This window comes from Camelus bactrianus, chromosome 5, assembly GCF_048773025.1.
Source record: "Camelus bactrianus isolate YW-2024 breed Bactrian camel chromosome 5, ASM4877302v1, whole genome shotgun sequence".
NCBI lineage: Eukaryota > Metazoa > Chordata > Mammalia > Artiodactyla > Camelidae > Camelus > Camelus bactrianus.
In genome coordinates, this window is record NC_133543.1 from 91,511,761 (window position 1) to 91,528,603 (window position 16,843).

At 41.9% G+C, this 16,843-nt stretch overlaps 1 protein-coding gene across 1 annotated transcript in view; it reads left to right on the top strand.

The window, feature by feature from the left end:
* SGPP2 (sphingosine-1-phosphate phosphatase 2) overlaps positions 1-16,843 on the top strand; it is a 101,077-nt gene that overhangs the window by 58,426 nt on the left and 25,808 nt on the right. Inside the window, exons 3-4 of the mRNA XM_074364385.1 lie at positions 8,829-9,008; positions 11,660-11,749. Coding sequence (XP_074220486.1) covers positions 8,829-9,008; positions 11,660-11,749 — 270 coding nt within the window. The remainder of the gene's footprint in view (positions 1-8,828; positions 9,009-11,659; positions 11,750-16,843) is intronic.

Consider the following 16,843-nt stretch of genomic DNA (forward strand, 5'->3'; position numbering starts at 1 on the left):
CAACAAATCAAATTTTCTAGAAGCCTCTCACCTCAGGACCCTAGAACATGGGAGGAGCTTTTTTCTTCTTTTTTTACTTTAAATATATACATCTTGGTTTTAGTGTATGTTATAAAATATAACTAACCATCAGACCATGTTTTCACAAATGTTGCACTGAAAGGGAGTGAGCCAGTTTGAAGACCTGTATTAAAGAGGTAACAACATGGGTGGCTCCACGGATGTGGCAGAATCTAGAATATGGTTTGTGAATGACTGTAGTTTGAAAACCCTTACGAGAGCTGAGCAGTGATTCGGGAGCCTAGAGGAGACCTCTAAACCCAGCTTGGTGGGAGAGCCACAGAAAGTGTCCTGTTGGGGGTCCAGACGTGCTCCATTTAAAACTGTGTGACTTGATCTTGAAAATATTAAAAAGCTGGTCATTTAGGCTGCTCTTGCCTCATAAAAACCTAGCCTGGCTAATTAATGGAGCGGATTGGCATAGAACTCAGCCTGTTGGGTTGTTGGCTCAGATTGCTTGCGGTGATTTCTTGGAGTGATTTTCCTGAATTTGCTGGGGTTTCTGATCTGTGAAGGAGTCTTGGTAGCTGGTTTTACTGTTTTTGATGCAGGTAAGAGCAGAGTCTCAGATTAGTAGTCAGTCAGCCAAGACTAAAGATGGGCTTCTCTTCAGCATGAAAAATCTGAGACTATATTTAATTGAGATTTATACTTAAATGCCTTTTTTTTTTTTTTTTTTTGTAGCTATTGCCTAGGTGGTCTGACTGGGTTACCCACAAAGATCTGTGGCAGCATATTTGGAGATGGGAATAGTTCATGATTCTAATCAGATAAGAAAGTTGAACTTGGCCTGTGGCTAACATCTATTGCATTTTTGTATTCAAGAGTCTATAAAAATAAAGGTTTCGATCTTTCAATATTAGTTTGCAGTTGTTTTCCTGTGGTCAACAGGACAGACAATATACTTCGAAATGTGAGAGAGGAGTCTAATAGTAAGAAGTTTTCTTAGCAACAATTCCATTGTTATCCGAAGTAAATCTGATTTGCTTTTGCATGAAAAAGTGAAATGGCACACAAGGTACCCACCCCAGACCTCAGTTCAAACCCCAGTGAATCTACCATCTACAGTTCCCCATGGACTACATGCATTTATTTATAAATACATTTTTAAAATTACAAATGGGATCATATACTGTTGCTGCCTCGAGATTTCCTCACTTAACAGTATATCTCAAAATGCTTTTTTAATGGTTGTATAATTTAACCAGTGTCCTGTCATGAACATTTAGAGTTGTTTCCAGGTTTTTGTGATTGGTTGGTTAGTTGGTTGAAGGAAGGTAGGCATATGTATGATTTTAGCTTTTGTACATGTTTTACATTTCTTAGGACCAAAGACACTCATTCTGTCAGTGGGCACCATTTTGGATGTGACATTTATCCAATGGTGGTTAAAGGACACTGGTCCCAGTCTTCTGCTGGACTGTTCATTGGTAGGATGGTATGGATAAGAATTCGGCAGTTTTCTCATAAGATGTGACATCTTGATCTTTTAGACCCAAAGGCAATCAGGTGACCTCTACTGAGTATTACATAGATCTAATGGGTTAGGATCATAGAATTTGGGTTTTTTAAAAATAGGTATCTAGTCTCAGTATTAATTGTCATACCAGATGGTGGAGTATGATAAAAAGACCATAGGGTTCAGAATCAGAATGAAATTCAACCCTGGTTTCTCTATACTCATTGTATTATCTTTAGAGGAACATCTACCTTCTTTAAGCCTCAATTTCCTCTTCTGTAAAATAAGAGTGATATGAACATAGAATAAATAATGTCAATGAAAATGCACTCTTAAGCAATCACTGCACAAATGCTATTATTTAACCCAAGTCTTTCTTAATAATGAAAAGAAGGCCCAGTTGTTTTGAAGTAACTTTTAAAGGTACACATCTGTGACTTAATTACTAATCTTTGCACCTGTAGTGTTTGTCTTCAGGAATTTCAGAAGCAGATCTGGGCTTGAAAAAATTGAGCCTTAGAAAGAACAAGAAAATGTTGTTACCGGATTGTTTTATTTTTGTGCTTTTGTATCTCCACTTATCTCCATTTTTACTGTATCTCCATTTTTACGGAACTTGGAATATTCAAAACCAGTTTGCTGATAGTCTTCTATGATTTATGGTGTCTGCTCAGTAATTTCTTTGTTTTGGTGCTTCTGGCATGGAATAAAATCATATTGGTTTGAAATTACAATTGCCCATCCCAGGAATTCACCCCCACCCCCCCACAAACCCATACAAACCCACATGATACACACTGTCAAAGGGCTCTGATTTTTAAAAAGTAAATAAAAATAATACCACAAGCATGAGAGGACATTCACCAACTGAAAGCAACTTTTTTACACTGGATGGTAAGCAGTAGTCTCTAGAACGTTCCCAAATACCCATAACAAAGAACTGCTTTTAATTCAATCCCCGAAGCCAAATATGAGACCACTGAGCAGTGTGTATTCCAGGGAGGGGAAAAAAAGACTGAACACTGAGTAAACAAAAATGCAGGCTAGTGTACTCAGTCTCTTATTTTGTGTGTGAAATTGTCGATCTGAGAAGCCTCCACAGCTAACAATTGCTCTTCAAATGAATCCCATACTCACGGGTTTGAGTAGGCAGATTTTCAGCAGCTTTCTCTGTGGCACGTGTGGTCATCTCCTCAGTGCCCTGTAGAGCTGGGGTTTGGGGGTAGAGCTGGGCAGGACTTCTGAAGAAAATACAAAGAGCAACCATGGCTGCTTCTATTGAATCAGTATTTTGGAACAAAGCACTTCAAGGGCACATAGAACAGGTGTTTCAGAACCCATCTTGATGTTTAGTTCCTCTTTCTTTTTTCCACTGTGGTGCAGTTCACATAACATAATATTCACCTTTTTAAAGAATAAAATTCAATGTTTTTTTAGTATATTCATGAAGTTGTGCAACCATCACCACTGTCTAACTCCAGAATTTTCATCTCCCTGAAGAGGAACCCCATATCCACTAGCACTCACTCCCCATTTCCCATCCCACCCCAGCCCTAGACAACCACTAACCTACTTCCTGTCTCTATAGATTCTCCTATTCTGAACATTTCATATAAATTGAATCATACTATGTTTGTCCTTTTCATGTCGGGATTTTTTCACTTAGCTACAGTTTCCAAAGTCCATTCATGTCGTAACATGTACCAATACTTTGTTGCTTTTTATGGTCAAGTTGTATTTCGTTGTAAGAGTATACCACATTTTGTTTATCCATTCATCAACTGATGGACATTGGGGTTGTTGGAACTCTTTGATTATTGAAGGATAATGCTAAGAATATTCATGTACACATTTCTGTGAGGACATATATTTCCAGTTTTCTTGGATATGTACCTAGAAGTGAAGCAGTTGGGTGTCTGGTCTTTATCCAAATCATCATACTAGTAACCTGAGAAGAAGGAATGAGCTTGATTTGGAGAGATTTTAAAAAACAGGCTGGGTAGACAAGCTATGGTCTTTGGTACATTCTCATTGCTCTCTAGAATGATTAAACTAATTCCTGACTTTTAAAAAATAAATCCACGGATAAACTGTAAATCCCAGTGATTCATGATGTTTCTGCCCCATGAGACTGGAGAGATATCATACATTCCTGTTAGGTAATCTTTGCACTGTGATTTCCCCATGGTGAAGTGGGCTATGGGCATAGACAAAGGGAAAGAAAGATGTTAGAATTTATCAAAATGTTTTGGGGAGTCAGTGGGGATGTAATTTGGAGAGAGCCTTTTGGCATTCCCTCCATCTCACAGAGGATTTAGCTTTTATTATAGTAACAGTGGAAGAATATGAAAATGAATATATGTATATATATATATATGTATGACTGGGACATTGTGCTGTACACCAGAAACTGACACATTGCTACTGACTGTACTTAAATAAAAAAAAAAAAATAATAGTGGAGCCTTCACATCACAGGGATGGGGATGCTTTGGGAGGAAGAGGACAAATGGGGCTGGGGCGAGGGGAGTCAGCAATCTTACAGCATAGAAAATGAGTGTATGATGTAAGGCTTTTTTTGTTTTTGAAATCCTTTGGCTGCTTTACTAGTAATGCTATTTCAAGGAACTTCTGTTTTCTGAACTATTTAGGTTTTATTTATCCTGTCGTGAACAGTAAAATTTGGTTCATCGGAGATGTGTTAGACATGGCAAAGTTGTCGTTTTGGGTTGTAATAACTAGGAAGGGCCGTCACACCAAGAGCTGTTTTCTCAGCCCGCCCCAGTGATCCCAGCCATCAAGGACAGACCCCAAGTTGGAAACTCTCCCAACTTGTGAAGACACATTTCATGTTGACAGAATTGGTTCTGTAGAAATGCCTTTTGTCTGCTTGGGGTCAGCAATGGACTATCCAGAGAACCAGATTTTCTTTCCGCCTCTATATTAATTAGGGAAGAAGTAAGCCAAGAGGCTAATTCCTCATCATGAAACACTACGGGGCCCCAACACCATGCAGGGGACCCAGCTAGGCTGCTAAGGCATTAATGAGCTGTTAATTGCTTCCTGTCTTGCCTCCCCATGGATTTTTGCTTTTACACATAGGCCTTGGGGGCGTCAGTCCAGAGGAGTGTGATGGATGATGGAGCTTAATTTGGTTTCCTTTAGGTAGAAGGGCCCTTCAACAATACAGAGCAAAGTCCTTCATTTAGGGTAAGCCATCTCGAGTTAATCATTATACTCTTTAACCACGAACTAAATGGAGAAATGGTTCTCTTCAACCATAATACTCTTTTTAATAGACTTTATTTTAGAGGAGGTTGAGGTTCACAGCAAAACTGAGCAGGAAGTGTAGAGAATTCCCATCTACCCCTGCCCTACACATGCGCATCCTCCAACCAGAGCGGGACATTTGCTACAACTGATGATCCTATACTGACACATCATAATCACCCAACATCCTTAGTTTACGTTAGGGTTCACCCTTGGCGTTGTACATTTTATGGGTCTGGGCAAATGTATAATGTGTATTCACCATTATAGTACCACACAGAATAGTTTCACTTACCCTTAAAATTAACTGGGTTCCACCTACCCCTGTGCCCAGCCCCTGGCAATTACTGATCTTTTTACTCTCTTCATTGCTTGCCTTTTTCAGAATGTCATATGGGTGAAATCATACAGCACGTAGTCTTTTCAGATCAGCTTCTTTCGCTTAGCAATGTGCATTTAAGTTTGCACCATGTCTTTTCATGACTTGAAAGCTCACTTCTGTTACAACTGTGACCCAGGAAGCAGGCCCTCACCAGATATTGACTCTGCCTTGATCTTGGACTTCATCCTCCAGAACTGTAAGAAATAGATTCCTGTTGATTATAAGCCACTTAGTCTATACTCGGTCATTATAGCAACCCAAGGTTCTGTGTAACAACTTTTTAAGATGTGATTGACATACAATAAATTGTTCATACTTAGCTTTATTGAGGTATAAAATTCACATACTATACAATTCATACTTCTAAAGTATATGACTCAATGATTTTTTGTGTATTCACGAAGTTTACACATCTGAAATGTACAACTTGGCATATTTTGACATGTGTATATACCCCTGAAGTCATCACCGTAACTAAGATAGGCATCCATCACCCCAAAAAGTTTCCTCATGCTAATTTGTAATTTTTTTCCCCTCTCCCTGGCAGCCACTGATCTCTTTTCTGTTCTATAAAGCCATCCCCATTTTCAAGAATTTTATGTATGCAAAATCATATAGTATGTACTGTTTGGTTTTGGCCTGGCTTCTTCATTCAGCATAATTATTTTAAGATTCACCCATGCTGTAGCATGATAACTATAGTTCTTTTTTGTTGTTGTTGTTGGAAAGTATTCAACTGTATGATTATACAAAAATAAATAAAAAAGCAAAAGAGGTTTGGGTATAGCTCAGTGGTACAGCACATCCTTATCATGCACGAGGTCCTGGGTTCAATCCGCAGTACCGCCATTAAAAAAAAAAGCAAACTATACGATTATATCACAGTTTGTTCATCTATTCACTTACTGATGGATATTGAGTTGTTTCCAATTTGGAACCATTACAAAGAAGCTGCCATCAATGTTCATGTACAAACCTTATGTTTTTACTCTTTGTGGGTAAATACCTGAGATTGGCATGGATGAATCATATGGAAAGCATATGTTTTAACTGTTTTAAGAAATTGGAACTGTTTTTCCAAAGTGGTTGTATCATTTTGCACCTGCTCCAGTGGTGTATGAGAGTTCCTGGTGCTCCCCATCCTCTCCAGCACCTGGTATGGCCAGGCCCTTTCATCTCAGCCATTCTGATAGGTGTGTAGTGATGCACTTCACAGTTTAAATCCCACCGGTCCTAACCGCATAGTGGATCCCACTACATGACACCCAGTATCATTTCTCTAAGTCTTTGCTCATGCTGTTCTTGCAACTTAGATGTTTCTCTACCCATCCCTCATCTTATTAAACAGTCTTCTTCAACATCCAGCCCCAGTGCTCCTGGTCCCCGAGGTTGAACCAAAGACTGTCCCTACATATGTACATACCTGAAGAATTCTGTGGATAATTTTTTTCAAAGAGTGTTTGCATTATGATGAGATCCTCTGTCTCTGTGACGGTTTTTCTGCTCAAGCATGGGGACCTAACCCGGGGCTGGGCACATCACAGTTCTGCTGTGATGAAGGCAGTGGCAGAGACAGGCCTCACCACTCTGTGAGTCATGCTCTTTCCCTCCAGATTGGAAAACGTAGCTCCACTTTCTCTTGTTTGAAGAGTGCTGTCACTGCAGTCATTGTTATTCAAAATTTGTTGATCAGAAATGTGTAGATATGGGAATATTTTTAAATAAAATGGAACAATTGTCCTCATTCTGTAAAATATCCTTCGGGTATGGAAGGCAAAAAATAAATGAAGTCAAAGAAATTCATGGACTTCAAGGAAATTAAATTTTGTCTAAATGAGGGTCACCCAGCCTGTCTTCACTTTATAATTTTTAAGTTTCCTGTCTGGAGGTTTTAATTGGTTTTGAGTGAATAAGAATTAGTCATTATGCCTGTAATGTTTTGTTTACGTTGATGAGTGGAGAAAGGGCAGAGTTGAGAAATACAGCTAAGCAACTTCTGAGAAGTTCTCAGTAGTCAATAATACCTGTAAGTTATTCAGCTCCCCAGATAATAGTCAGTCTGATGTGGTTTTTATAGATTCACAGGAGGGAGGCAGGAACATAAAAGAGTAAGGTGGTTTCCAAAACAGTAGTTCCTGGTGATAAAGGGATGGTAAAGAGGTTAAGTTTCAAAGTCTGATTAGAAATCGCCGCCATGGAATTTGGAGTGATTGTCACTGAGGCTTTAAAGCCTGCTGTGCACAGAGAGTGGTTCTTGATTTTTAACCTAGAGCGAAATGGCAGGGGAGCACAAAAACATATGCAGCGCCTTCCGGGGATACTGAGTGTGCTGGGATAACGCTCAGAATTCACTGGCAACTAGGCGAGTTAAAAGAAAGCATGAGAATGTGGGAAACTCTAAAGCAATCTGGCTGCCTAATCAAAGTATTTTGAAATAGTCCTTCATAGTGGGTGGGTTTTGTTCCAAAGCAAAGTAACTCCATCCATCATGAGCTAAATAAAGCCCTAGTAAGATCAATACGACCATGGTAAGATGAGGAGGTTTGTAATTAAAGCCCATGACAGAGTGACCTGTGCAAGAATACAGTGTAAAGCATTACTTCTCAAATTCTCGTGTGCACACGAACCACCCGAGCCTTGTGAAAATGAGGGTTCCGATTTCGTAGGTCCAGGCTGGGGTCTGGGATTCCACATGTTAAAACAGCACCCGGGTGGTGCAGATGCTGCCTGTCCTCAGACCACAATTTGAGTTGCAAAATGGGTTGCTCTTCCCTCTTTTATAACAGATCATGAAACTGTCCTGCGAAGCTCTCTGACAAAATAAATAAGTCTTGTTAACAGTCCTGTTCATCTCAGGAGGGTATGGAAAGCAATTCTGATTTCTACCTTATACTTTAAGGGAAAAAGAGAGGGGGATTTCTTCATTAATGGCATCATGAAAAAAAAATAAATTGAAAGAACCCAGATTGAGTTACCTTTATTTTAGGGTTGAAAATAGTCATGCCATTTTTGTATGATGCTCCTGTTTACTGAATAAAACTAAATTATATCCAGTATGTTGCCTACATACAACAGGAGTAACAGTGGCATTCAAAAAATTTTAAACCAGAAGTTCCATAAGAATAGTCACTTTTTTGGTTAAAACTTGAAAACCAGGGCTGTCTGATATGAGTATTAGACCCCAGAGGTATTATCATGATAGCTTGAGGCACATATAATGAACCCAAACTCCCTGGATTTGAATCCAACAAGTCTTTCCACTTACTGGCTATATATAATGGTTTACTCATCTGTAAAATGGGTCTGCATTCTATAGGTATTATTGGATTAAGTGAGATAATATTTGTAAAGCTTTTACACCGGTGCTTGGCACACATAGGAGCTATGTAAATGTTTGTTAAATATATGACTAGATTAAATAAGACTTGTATTAATGTCATATCCTAGTTGCCCAGGACCCTCTGCAATCCAGAAGGCCTCTTTCTCTTTCTACCAACTAAAATATCATCCTACAAGGCCTTCCCAGTAGGCAGCTGGGTCAGAGAGAAAGGTGACTCCAGCCAACAAACAGGGAACTCCCAAATAAACTCATGAAACCTAGGAGTTTATTCATTTTGCTCCTTTGCTTAGACTTACCTCAGTCTTTTGGTTTTGCAGTTGGTGATGTATATTGGCCAGGTGGCCAAGGATATCTTGAAGTGGCCCCGCCCCCTCTCCCCTCCTGTTGTGAAACTGGAGAAGAGAGTGATCATGGAATATGGGATGCCGTCCACCCACGCCATGGCGGCCACCACCATCTCCTTCACGCTCCTCATCTCTAGCATGGACAGATACCAGGTGAGGCGACTGGACTCTTCCTCCCACGTAACACTGTTCATATGACAAGGGACCAAGAGGGCTTCCCCTTCAGAATTATCTTTTTCTGAGGGATTTTGAGGCTTACGAAATAAAGACCAGGGGAACTAAAACTCACTGAGTGGTCAGTGACAATTTCTTCATAAATGAAGTGACTGTATGATTTAGTATCCAAATCAGGTTGTGCCCCAGAGTGGAAGTGGACGCCATTCATAATGATAAGAGCACAACAAACATGACACAGACTGTCAGGGAACCAGGGTGTGTGGTCTCCGCCTGCAGAAAAATTATCACCCTGAGCCGCCGGACTAGAGGCACTTGAATCGGTGCCCTCATCCTCTGTTTGCAACAGACACAAGGAGTTTATGATCCTCGTAAATGATCCTCCAGGGCTGAGATGATGTCACCCAGTCCTCCAGCTAGACTCCCCTGGGCCCAAGGCAAAAACAGTGTCTGTGCACCAATTACCCCCAAGGATGCCTCTGCCCCTGGTTGGGGCTCAACCATTAGAAATAATCATTCCGCATTGTCTAGAAAGCTGTCTAAATGACAGGAGATTAATAAATGTTGAAAATAGAATTTCACTTAATATCAGCTGAAATCCAATTATAGTAAGACGTGTTAAGAGTTATATTATTACTGCAGTAAAGATTTGTTTCTCCTACCTGAGAAATCTTGCTCTAATTTTGCACTTAACTTAATCAATTTTACCTTTTACCTGTTGGGAAATTTGGATTTTATTAACTCTAGCCATCTTGTACATAAAGGACAGTATTGTTTCTCCTGCCCCTTTATGCCAGAAACCCAGGGATGTTCCGTGTTCAGGCTGCACAGAAGTAGGGGAGTCAGCCTGATGCGGTTGGAAGAAGACAAGATTAGGGTCAGGTTCTGGCTCCACCTCCGCGTTCTTCTACCTGGTCACCGGGGGTTTGGTTATGCAGTTGGTGATGTGTATTGGCCAGGTGGCCAAGGGTATCTTGACGTCGCCCCGCCCCTTCTCCCCTCCTGTTGTGAAACTCTGGAAGTGAGCGATTATGGAATATGGGAAAGGGACAGGTATCAGGAATATATCAACTAGGTGTAATCTTTTGCTGTAACTTAACTTAAATGTCATGCCAGGACCAAACAATGTCTGAGCTCCTCAGTTCTGCCTAAATCAACTAAATGCAGGCTTCTGTGTTATACCCAGTGCCATCTGCCCCAGAAGGACATAGTCTGCAACACTGGCCCCCACTGGGCAGCTGTCAGCATCCAGAGAACCCTGCGAACATGCTTCTCTTAGGAAAACAGCAGCAAGTGGTGGCTGACTGCAGGACAGTGACAACAGTCATTTATACGCCACCCGGACCTTCTTTAAAAACTTTTTATAGCTCACATGATGCAACAGATTTCTTAAGGCCTGCGTTATTATGGACTTCTTTCCTATTTAATTTTTAATGATAAATATATTTAGCTTTTGGGTTATTTTCTTATAAGTAGATCTAAAAGTGGGTTTATTTATATAAATGTATTCAGGCTAATACCTAGGCTGTAATTTCTGAATGCATTAGCTCATTAATTTTTAACATGTTTTCGATTAAAATCAAAGACCCAGTTAATGGTAAATCTTAAGAAAGGCTACACAACCATGTGTTCCTGTACTCAAATGTTATGTTGGAAAAAACACACTAGACTTGGACTCAGAAGATGTGGCTGCTGGTTCTGACTGTCACTACTGGCTGTGTGACCTTGGGCAAGTCTCTGAGCCATGGCTCCAGTTGTAAGGATCAAATGGGATGATTGATAGGCAAGCATCTGTGTGCTAAATTCAGGCCAGAGGTTTCCTCATTTGTAGAATGGGACTAACAATAAAACCTACTTCATAGGGTTGTGTGAAGATTAAATGAGATAGTGACTAAAAAGCACTTCACATAATATAGACAGTTCTCTATCTTTATTCTTATCACCATGGAAGACCACAGACATTAACACTTGAAGCAATTTTATCTCTATGTCTAGTTCATAAACAGAATATCCGTATGTTCCTTACATGACTCAGCATTAGCCAGATTCCTCCAGCTGCTTTTCTTACCCACCTGCGAATGTCGAGATTCAGTGAAGTCTGGACTTTTGCCCTGGTATCTATGACATATGCCCAGTCTTAGCTTGGGGCTTCCTCGGGAAGCCAATTGTTGCCAAGCTTTATCACCACAGCAGATGATGGGGAAGTAGCTGGTTGGACTTCCAAACTGTCGCACTGTCCATCCACCTTGCCTCTTGGAAATACTGTAGATTTCACAAGACCTACTCTAAGAATAGGAAGAAATAAAAATATTTACCCCCTAAAACTTCCAGCATAATAGCTACGGTCATCACTCTTAAAGTCAGGTTCTACTTTGTCTTATTGGCACGTCAAGATGTTGTCAAACTTCTTTCCAGAACTATATTCCTAGGCATCTGCCCCTTCTGTTTCCTTGGTTTTCCCATTTTTCAAGTGGTTTTAGATCATCAGAGTGCTGGCTGAGGGAATGAGAGTTTGAGACTGGCAGTTATTGGGTCAGGAATCCTATTTCCTTCTACAGCTTCAAATTGTACGAGTCTGAGCATGATCTAATTTTTTGTTTTCTCTTCTCCCCCCACCCTCACCCCCACAGTATCCATTTGTTTTGGGGTTGATGTTGGCTGTGCTGTTCTCCACCTTGGTGTGTCTTAGCAGACTTTACACTGGGATGCACACGGTCCTGGTAAGTCTTTGTGGGCAGGTCTTGGGATGACTATCTGAATAGTAGTGTAGCCTGTGTGTCAGGGTGCTCCTCACACGATGTGTTTATAAAGCTATTTGCAGTTATAGTTCCCATCAGGCTATTGAATTAAGTAATAATTATCTTATGGAACATGTATAATAACAGTAATGAATCATTAAGATAATATCCCGGAGGCTGAGCTGGGCTAGGTTCTCATGACTTTGAAGATAGGCTAGAACAGCAATGGAGATTCAGCTCATTTATTGGGTGTTGGTTTACTGGTGATACAGCGGGCAGTGCAGGAAAACACCCAGGGTCAGGGATGTGAGTGAGTCAGTGCAGATCCCCACTTAATTCCTCACAGTCATGGGCCTGAAGTGCAGGTGTATCAGCTGTCCTTGAAGGGTAGCGGTCCCGCCAGGTCCAAAAAGCCCAGAATCCTGGGCTTGCTTCCTTCCATACTGGGGCTTGCACTTAAAGATCTGTCCACCCTTTTACCGTATTAGGAATTTTTCCAAGGCTGCTACAGGGGCTTGCACTTAAAGATCTGTCCACCCTTTTACCATATTAGGAATTTTTCCAGGGCTGCTACAGTTAGCACAATTAAAATGACTCAATTCCATTTCCTGTTGTGCCAACGAGCTGCCTGGACGATCCAGAGCGTCAGGCTGGCCATGGTTTGCCACAGGCAATATTTATCATCATAACTGGTGCAAGAAAGACTTCTTTGAAAAGGAACACGCCCTTGCTAATAGTGTTAACTCTTCCCACGAGGCTCAAGAATGGCATTAGCAAAGGACCTCGGAGGGGAAAGCCAGTCTTCGTTGGCCCTCTTGTTTCTCTTCCTGGTGTCTGATGTTGGTGAACTGGGGAGAGGGTGGAAGGGAGAAGCCACACAGGTAAACAGATAGAGGGAGAACTTTGTCAAAATGGGCAGAGGCAGAGATCTGGGAGGAGGTAAACCCAGAGAAAGAAGGTTTATGGGTGCATGAGAGTCAGAGAGCAAGATCATGCTTTCCTCTTAACAAGACAAATTCTAACTCAAAGGAAAGCAGGGAGGCGAGTGAAGTCAGGGCTGGGCCTAGGGTGAGGCAAGTGAGGCATGAAATTGAAGGGGCGCCAGACAACTCGGGGATCGAGATACAAGACTTGAATGCAATAGTTGAAAAAAAAAATCAAAATCAATGTAGAAATTTTCCATGACGAACAGAATGTCCGAGTTTGAAATAAACCCCAGCTCTGACCCTGCCTGTGTGTGCTCTTGCTGGTTTTGCCCCCACCCTGATCCTGGGGTGCTGCCTGGGTGAAGGGGGCTCAGATCTTGAAAATACAACGGGAGCAATTAGGGACCAGGCTTATCACCTACCTACCAAGACACGTCCCTGCTGTTCCGGTCCCATTGCACAGTGTGACTCATGGCCTCTAAGACAGAACGGGGGAAAGGGGAGGAAGACATTCCCAATGTGCTACGCCGCTGCTCCTCACTATAAGAGGTTCTCTCCAAATTATGTCTACAGACTTCGCTACGGAACGAAGCAGAACTCTCTCTCGGGTGTTTGGGTATTTCTTTTATCTGAGGCTACTTTTTAATTTCCATAGGTTTTAATAAACAATGATCTTAGGAAGTCAGGTTAAAATGAAAACCAAAGTAAACACGGGAATGTGAAGCTGCAGACACGAATAGAGGGCACAGAAAACTCACCCAAGTAAAAATCCAGCTACATGTCTTTAGTTTTAAAAGCAAGTTATCAGATGCAGAAGTGGAAATTCGTGGGGCAGGTCATTGAAGCCTCTCATTGAGATGCAAGTAGCGGGTCCGGCCACTCACTTGGAGCATCTGTCCCAGAAGAAACTGAAACAAGGGACAGAAGCAACTATTCCTTCCACCCCCATCCTGCTGCACCATCGCTGCCCAGGACTTCTTTCACATGTGTAGTCTTATTTCATAAATATCTGAGACCCTGACTCAGGCCCAGGTCTGAGTCAGGCTCTAGGCTCAGAGGCACAGCCCAGGGTGTGATGGTCATAAGTTCTAGTAGCAGAAGGCAACGGTTGGTTTTCATAATAAGATGGGGTTAAATTAGGGACTGGTAGTCTTATAAGCTTTTGCAAGGTGTCAGACTTGGATCTAGATCTGGAAGAGCCTGGGACAGACAAAACCTACCTCACCCTCCCGAGTGTCCGAGTCTATTGACAGAGACAGACAGGTGAGCTTCTGATTACTGGCTGTGATCAGTATTATAATTAGCGTGTACCCCCTGGATCAATCCAACTGAGATGGCCTGCTTCTCCCCTGGACCCCTCACATTCTCCACATGCTGGTGGTTCTCAACCTTGACTGTACATGTAAATCCCATGGAAAATTTAAAAAAAAATATCTGAGGATGTTTGGACACCCATGTTCATAGCAGCAGCATTATTCACAATAGCCAAAAGGTGGAAGCAACCCAAGTGTCCACTGATGGATGAATGGATAAATAACATATGATACATTCATACAATGGAATATTATTCAGCCTTAAAAAGGAAAGGAGTTCTGACATGATACTGCACGGAAGAAACTTGAAGACATTATGCTAAGTGAAATAAACCACTCACCAAAGGACAAATACCATATGATTCTGTTTATATTCATAAAGACAGAAAGTAGAAGGTGGTTACCAGAACCTGAGTGGGGGGATGGCCAGTTATCGTTTAATGGGTACAGAGTTTCAGTTTGGAGTGATGAAAAATTTCTGAAAGTGGATAGTGGCAAGAGTTGCACAACAAGGTAAACATAGTTAATACCACTGAACTGTACCCTTAAAATGGTTAAGATGGTAAATTTTGTGCTATGTGGGCTTTTTTTAGCACAATAAAATATATATTTTGTTTGCCAAATATATATATAAAGTATATATAATCTTTACCAAAATTAAAAACTATGTATATAATGGCTCCCCAGCATTGACGGTTTTTGCAAAGCTCCTCAGGTGATGTTTCACGTGCAGCCAAGGTCGGGGGCCATTGAGCCAAGCATGGGCAGGTGCCTGAACAAAGCGAGAGTTGGAAGGTGGAAGGAAGGTCAAGACGGGTCAAGCACCTGAGTCACGCAGGCAGCTGCCTGCTTCATTCTAATGGGTCTCCATGTGTAAAGAGGAGGAACAGCTAGTTGCTTATCTCATCCATTAAGAAATCCCTCCTTGTCAGAGGTGAGTGATTTGCTGTGATGTCAAGGCTCCAGCTGACTGCTGGGCAGACATGAGCGAAGTGTGGGTAGAGGGGAGGCATTGAACCTGCACACAGCGTCACCATCCGGCCAGACCTGCTCTGGCGTGGCTTCCATCGACCAAGACGCCCATGTCAGCAACTTGGGCACCGTCCTAGCTCCTCCCCTCCCACACCCCATCAACCAGGTCATCACCAAGTCAAATGAGTTCTGACTCTTAAAGATGTCTTAAGGCTGTTCTCACACCACTCCCAGGATATTAGTTCCAAGTCTGATGCTGCTGTCCCACGCATTGGGGAGCTTCTAGATTGGCTGTTCCTTATTGCCCAAGATGATTTTTATTGAAATCTTACCTTTCCCATAGTAAAAAGCAACCTAACCAGTGATTTATAGAAACAATTTTTTGGTATATAAAATTCATGTCCTCTTGGTTTGAAAAGCAAACCAATTACAGCTAGCTAAATGGGGTGGGGGGAGAAAGAGAGGGTAGAGTGTCTTGGAAAGATGAGGCAGCCCATGGAATCTAACACAGGTGGGGCCGAACAACGAAGCCTCATATGTGTCTCCCTCTCCCTTTCGAGTACCGCCATCCACAGAACCCAGCTCCCGACAACTTCTCTCTCAGATCGAAACCTTCACTTCCAGAGTTGAAACTTTGGGCTGGACACTACCCTTGGATGCAAGAGCCCAGCAGGGGGACAGGGTCACAAAGCAGAAACAGGGCTCCGGAGGCGCCCCACTGTGGGCTGCAAAGGCAGTGCCCCGAGAACAGGAACTAGGAAGACAACCCAGTTAAGCTCACTGTACGGAGAATGAGAAGCACAAGTGGCTACCATGTGGGCGAGTCAGGCTGCCTTGAATGCAAATAACAGAAACCAACTCAAACACCTTTAAGCTTGAGAGGAAATGCGTTGGTTTTTATAACCACAGTGTGTAACGGTAGAGGTGCAGGTGGCAACTGCGAGAGTGGCCTAGATCTCTTTCCCAAGGTCACCTCTGCATCTTGCCGCATGGTGGATGCATCCTCTTGGGCTGCCTTCTCTCTGAGGCCAGACCCAGGGCTTAAAGTCTTTGTTTCACTCCTGAAAGGATTCCAGTGGGAAGAATTCCAGAAAAAGTGTCTAATTGGGCGAGCCTGGATTATGAGCCTCTTGCTGTGCCAAACATCACCCAAGGGGTGAAGAGGATTGTGGTTGGGTGAACTGGGTCAGGAGCCAGCCCGCGTGTGCAGGGGCTGTGATGGGCAGGGCTGCTTAGGGTTAGGATCGGCATGTGAGAGGGGCCCTTCTCCACAGTAAAACACATCTGCCACTAGAAGAAGCAGACAGGCGAAGCACCAGTGATAACATCCTTTGTACATTGACACCATTGCAATGTCCTACTGTTTCAAAGACTCAAAAACTGGACACAGTTATACACAGTTATATTTGTGTTTGAGGGGAAAGGAGGATGCGCAGGGCAAAGCAAGAAGGCTGATCACACTGCATTTGTGATGCTTGGAATTAATCAACTTACATAGAATTGACTTTAAGTCTTTTAACTGATAAAGCAATCAATCACCCCTAATATATTAATGGTAAAATCAGTCAGAATTGTTGTTGTTGTTGTTTGATTAGTGAATGATTATTCCATTATTTTGAACTTGAATTAGCTGAAACACTGCTCTATTTTATTGTCCCTGAATTGTTTGATCTGTGGATAATTATATAGATATTAGGTTTTGTTTACTTACTCGTTTGTTTTTTTTTCCCTAAGTATTGCTTTAGTTTTGGTTAGAGTTGGAGAATGTTGAAAAGATTTCTCAAATATTAAATTATCTGCAGACCATACGAAACTATGCTCTGGCTTTGGACTACAGCATTTTTGGTGTGTTTTTTCAAGTCCTT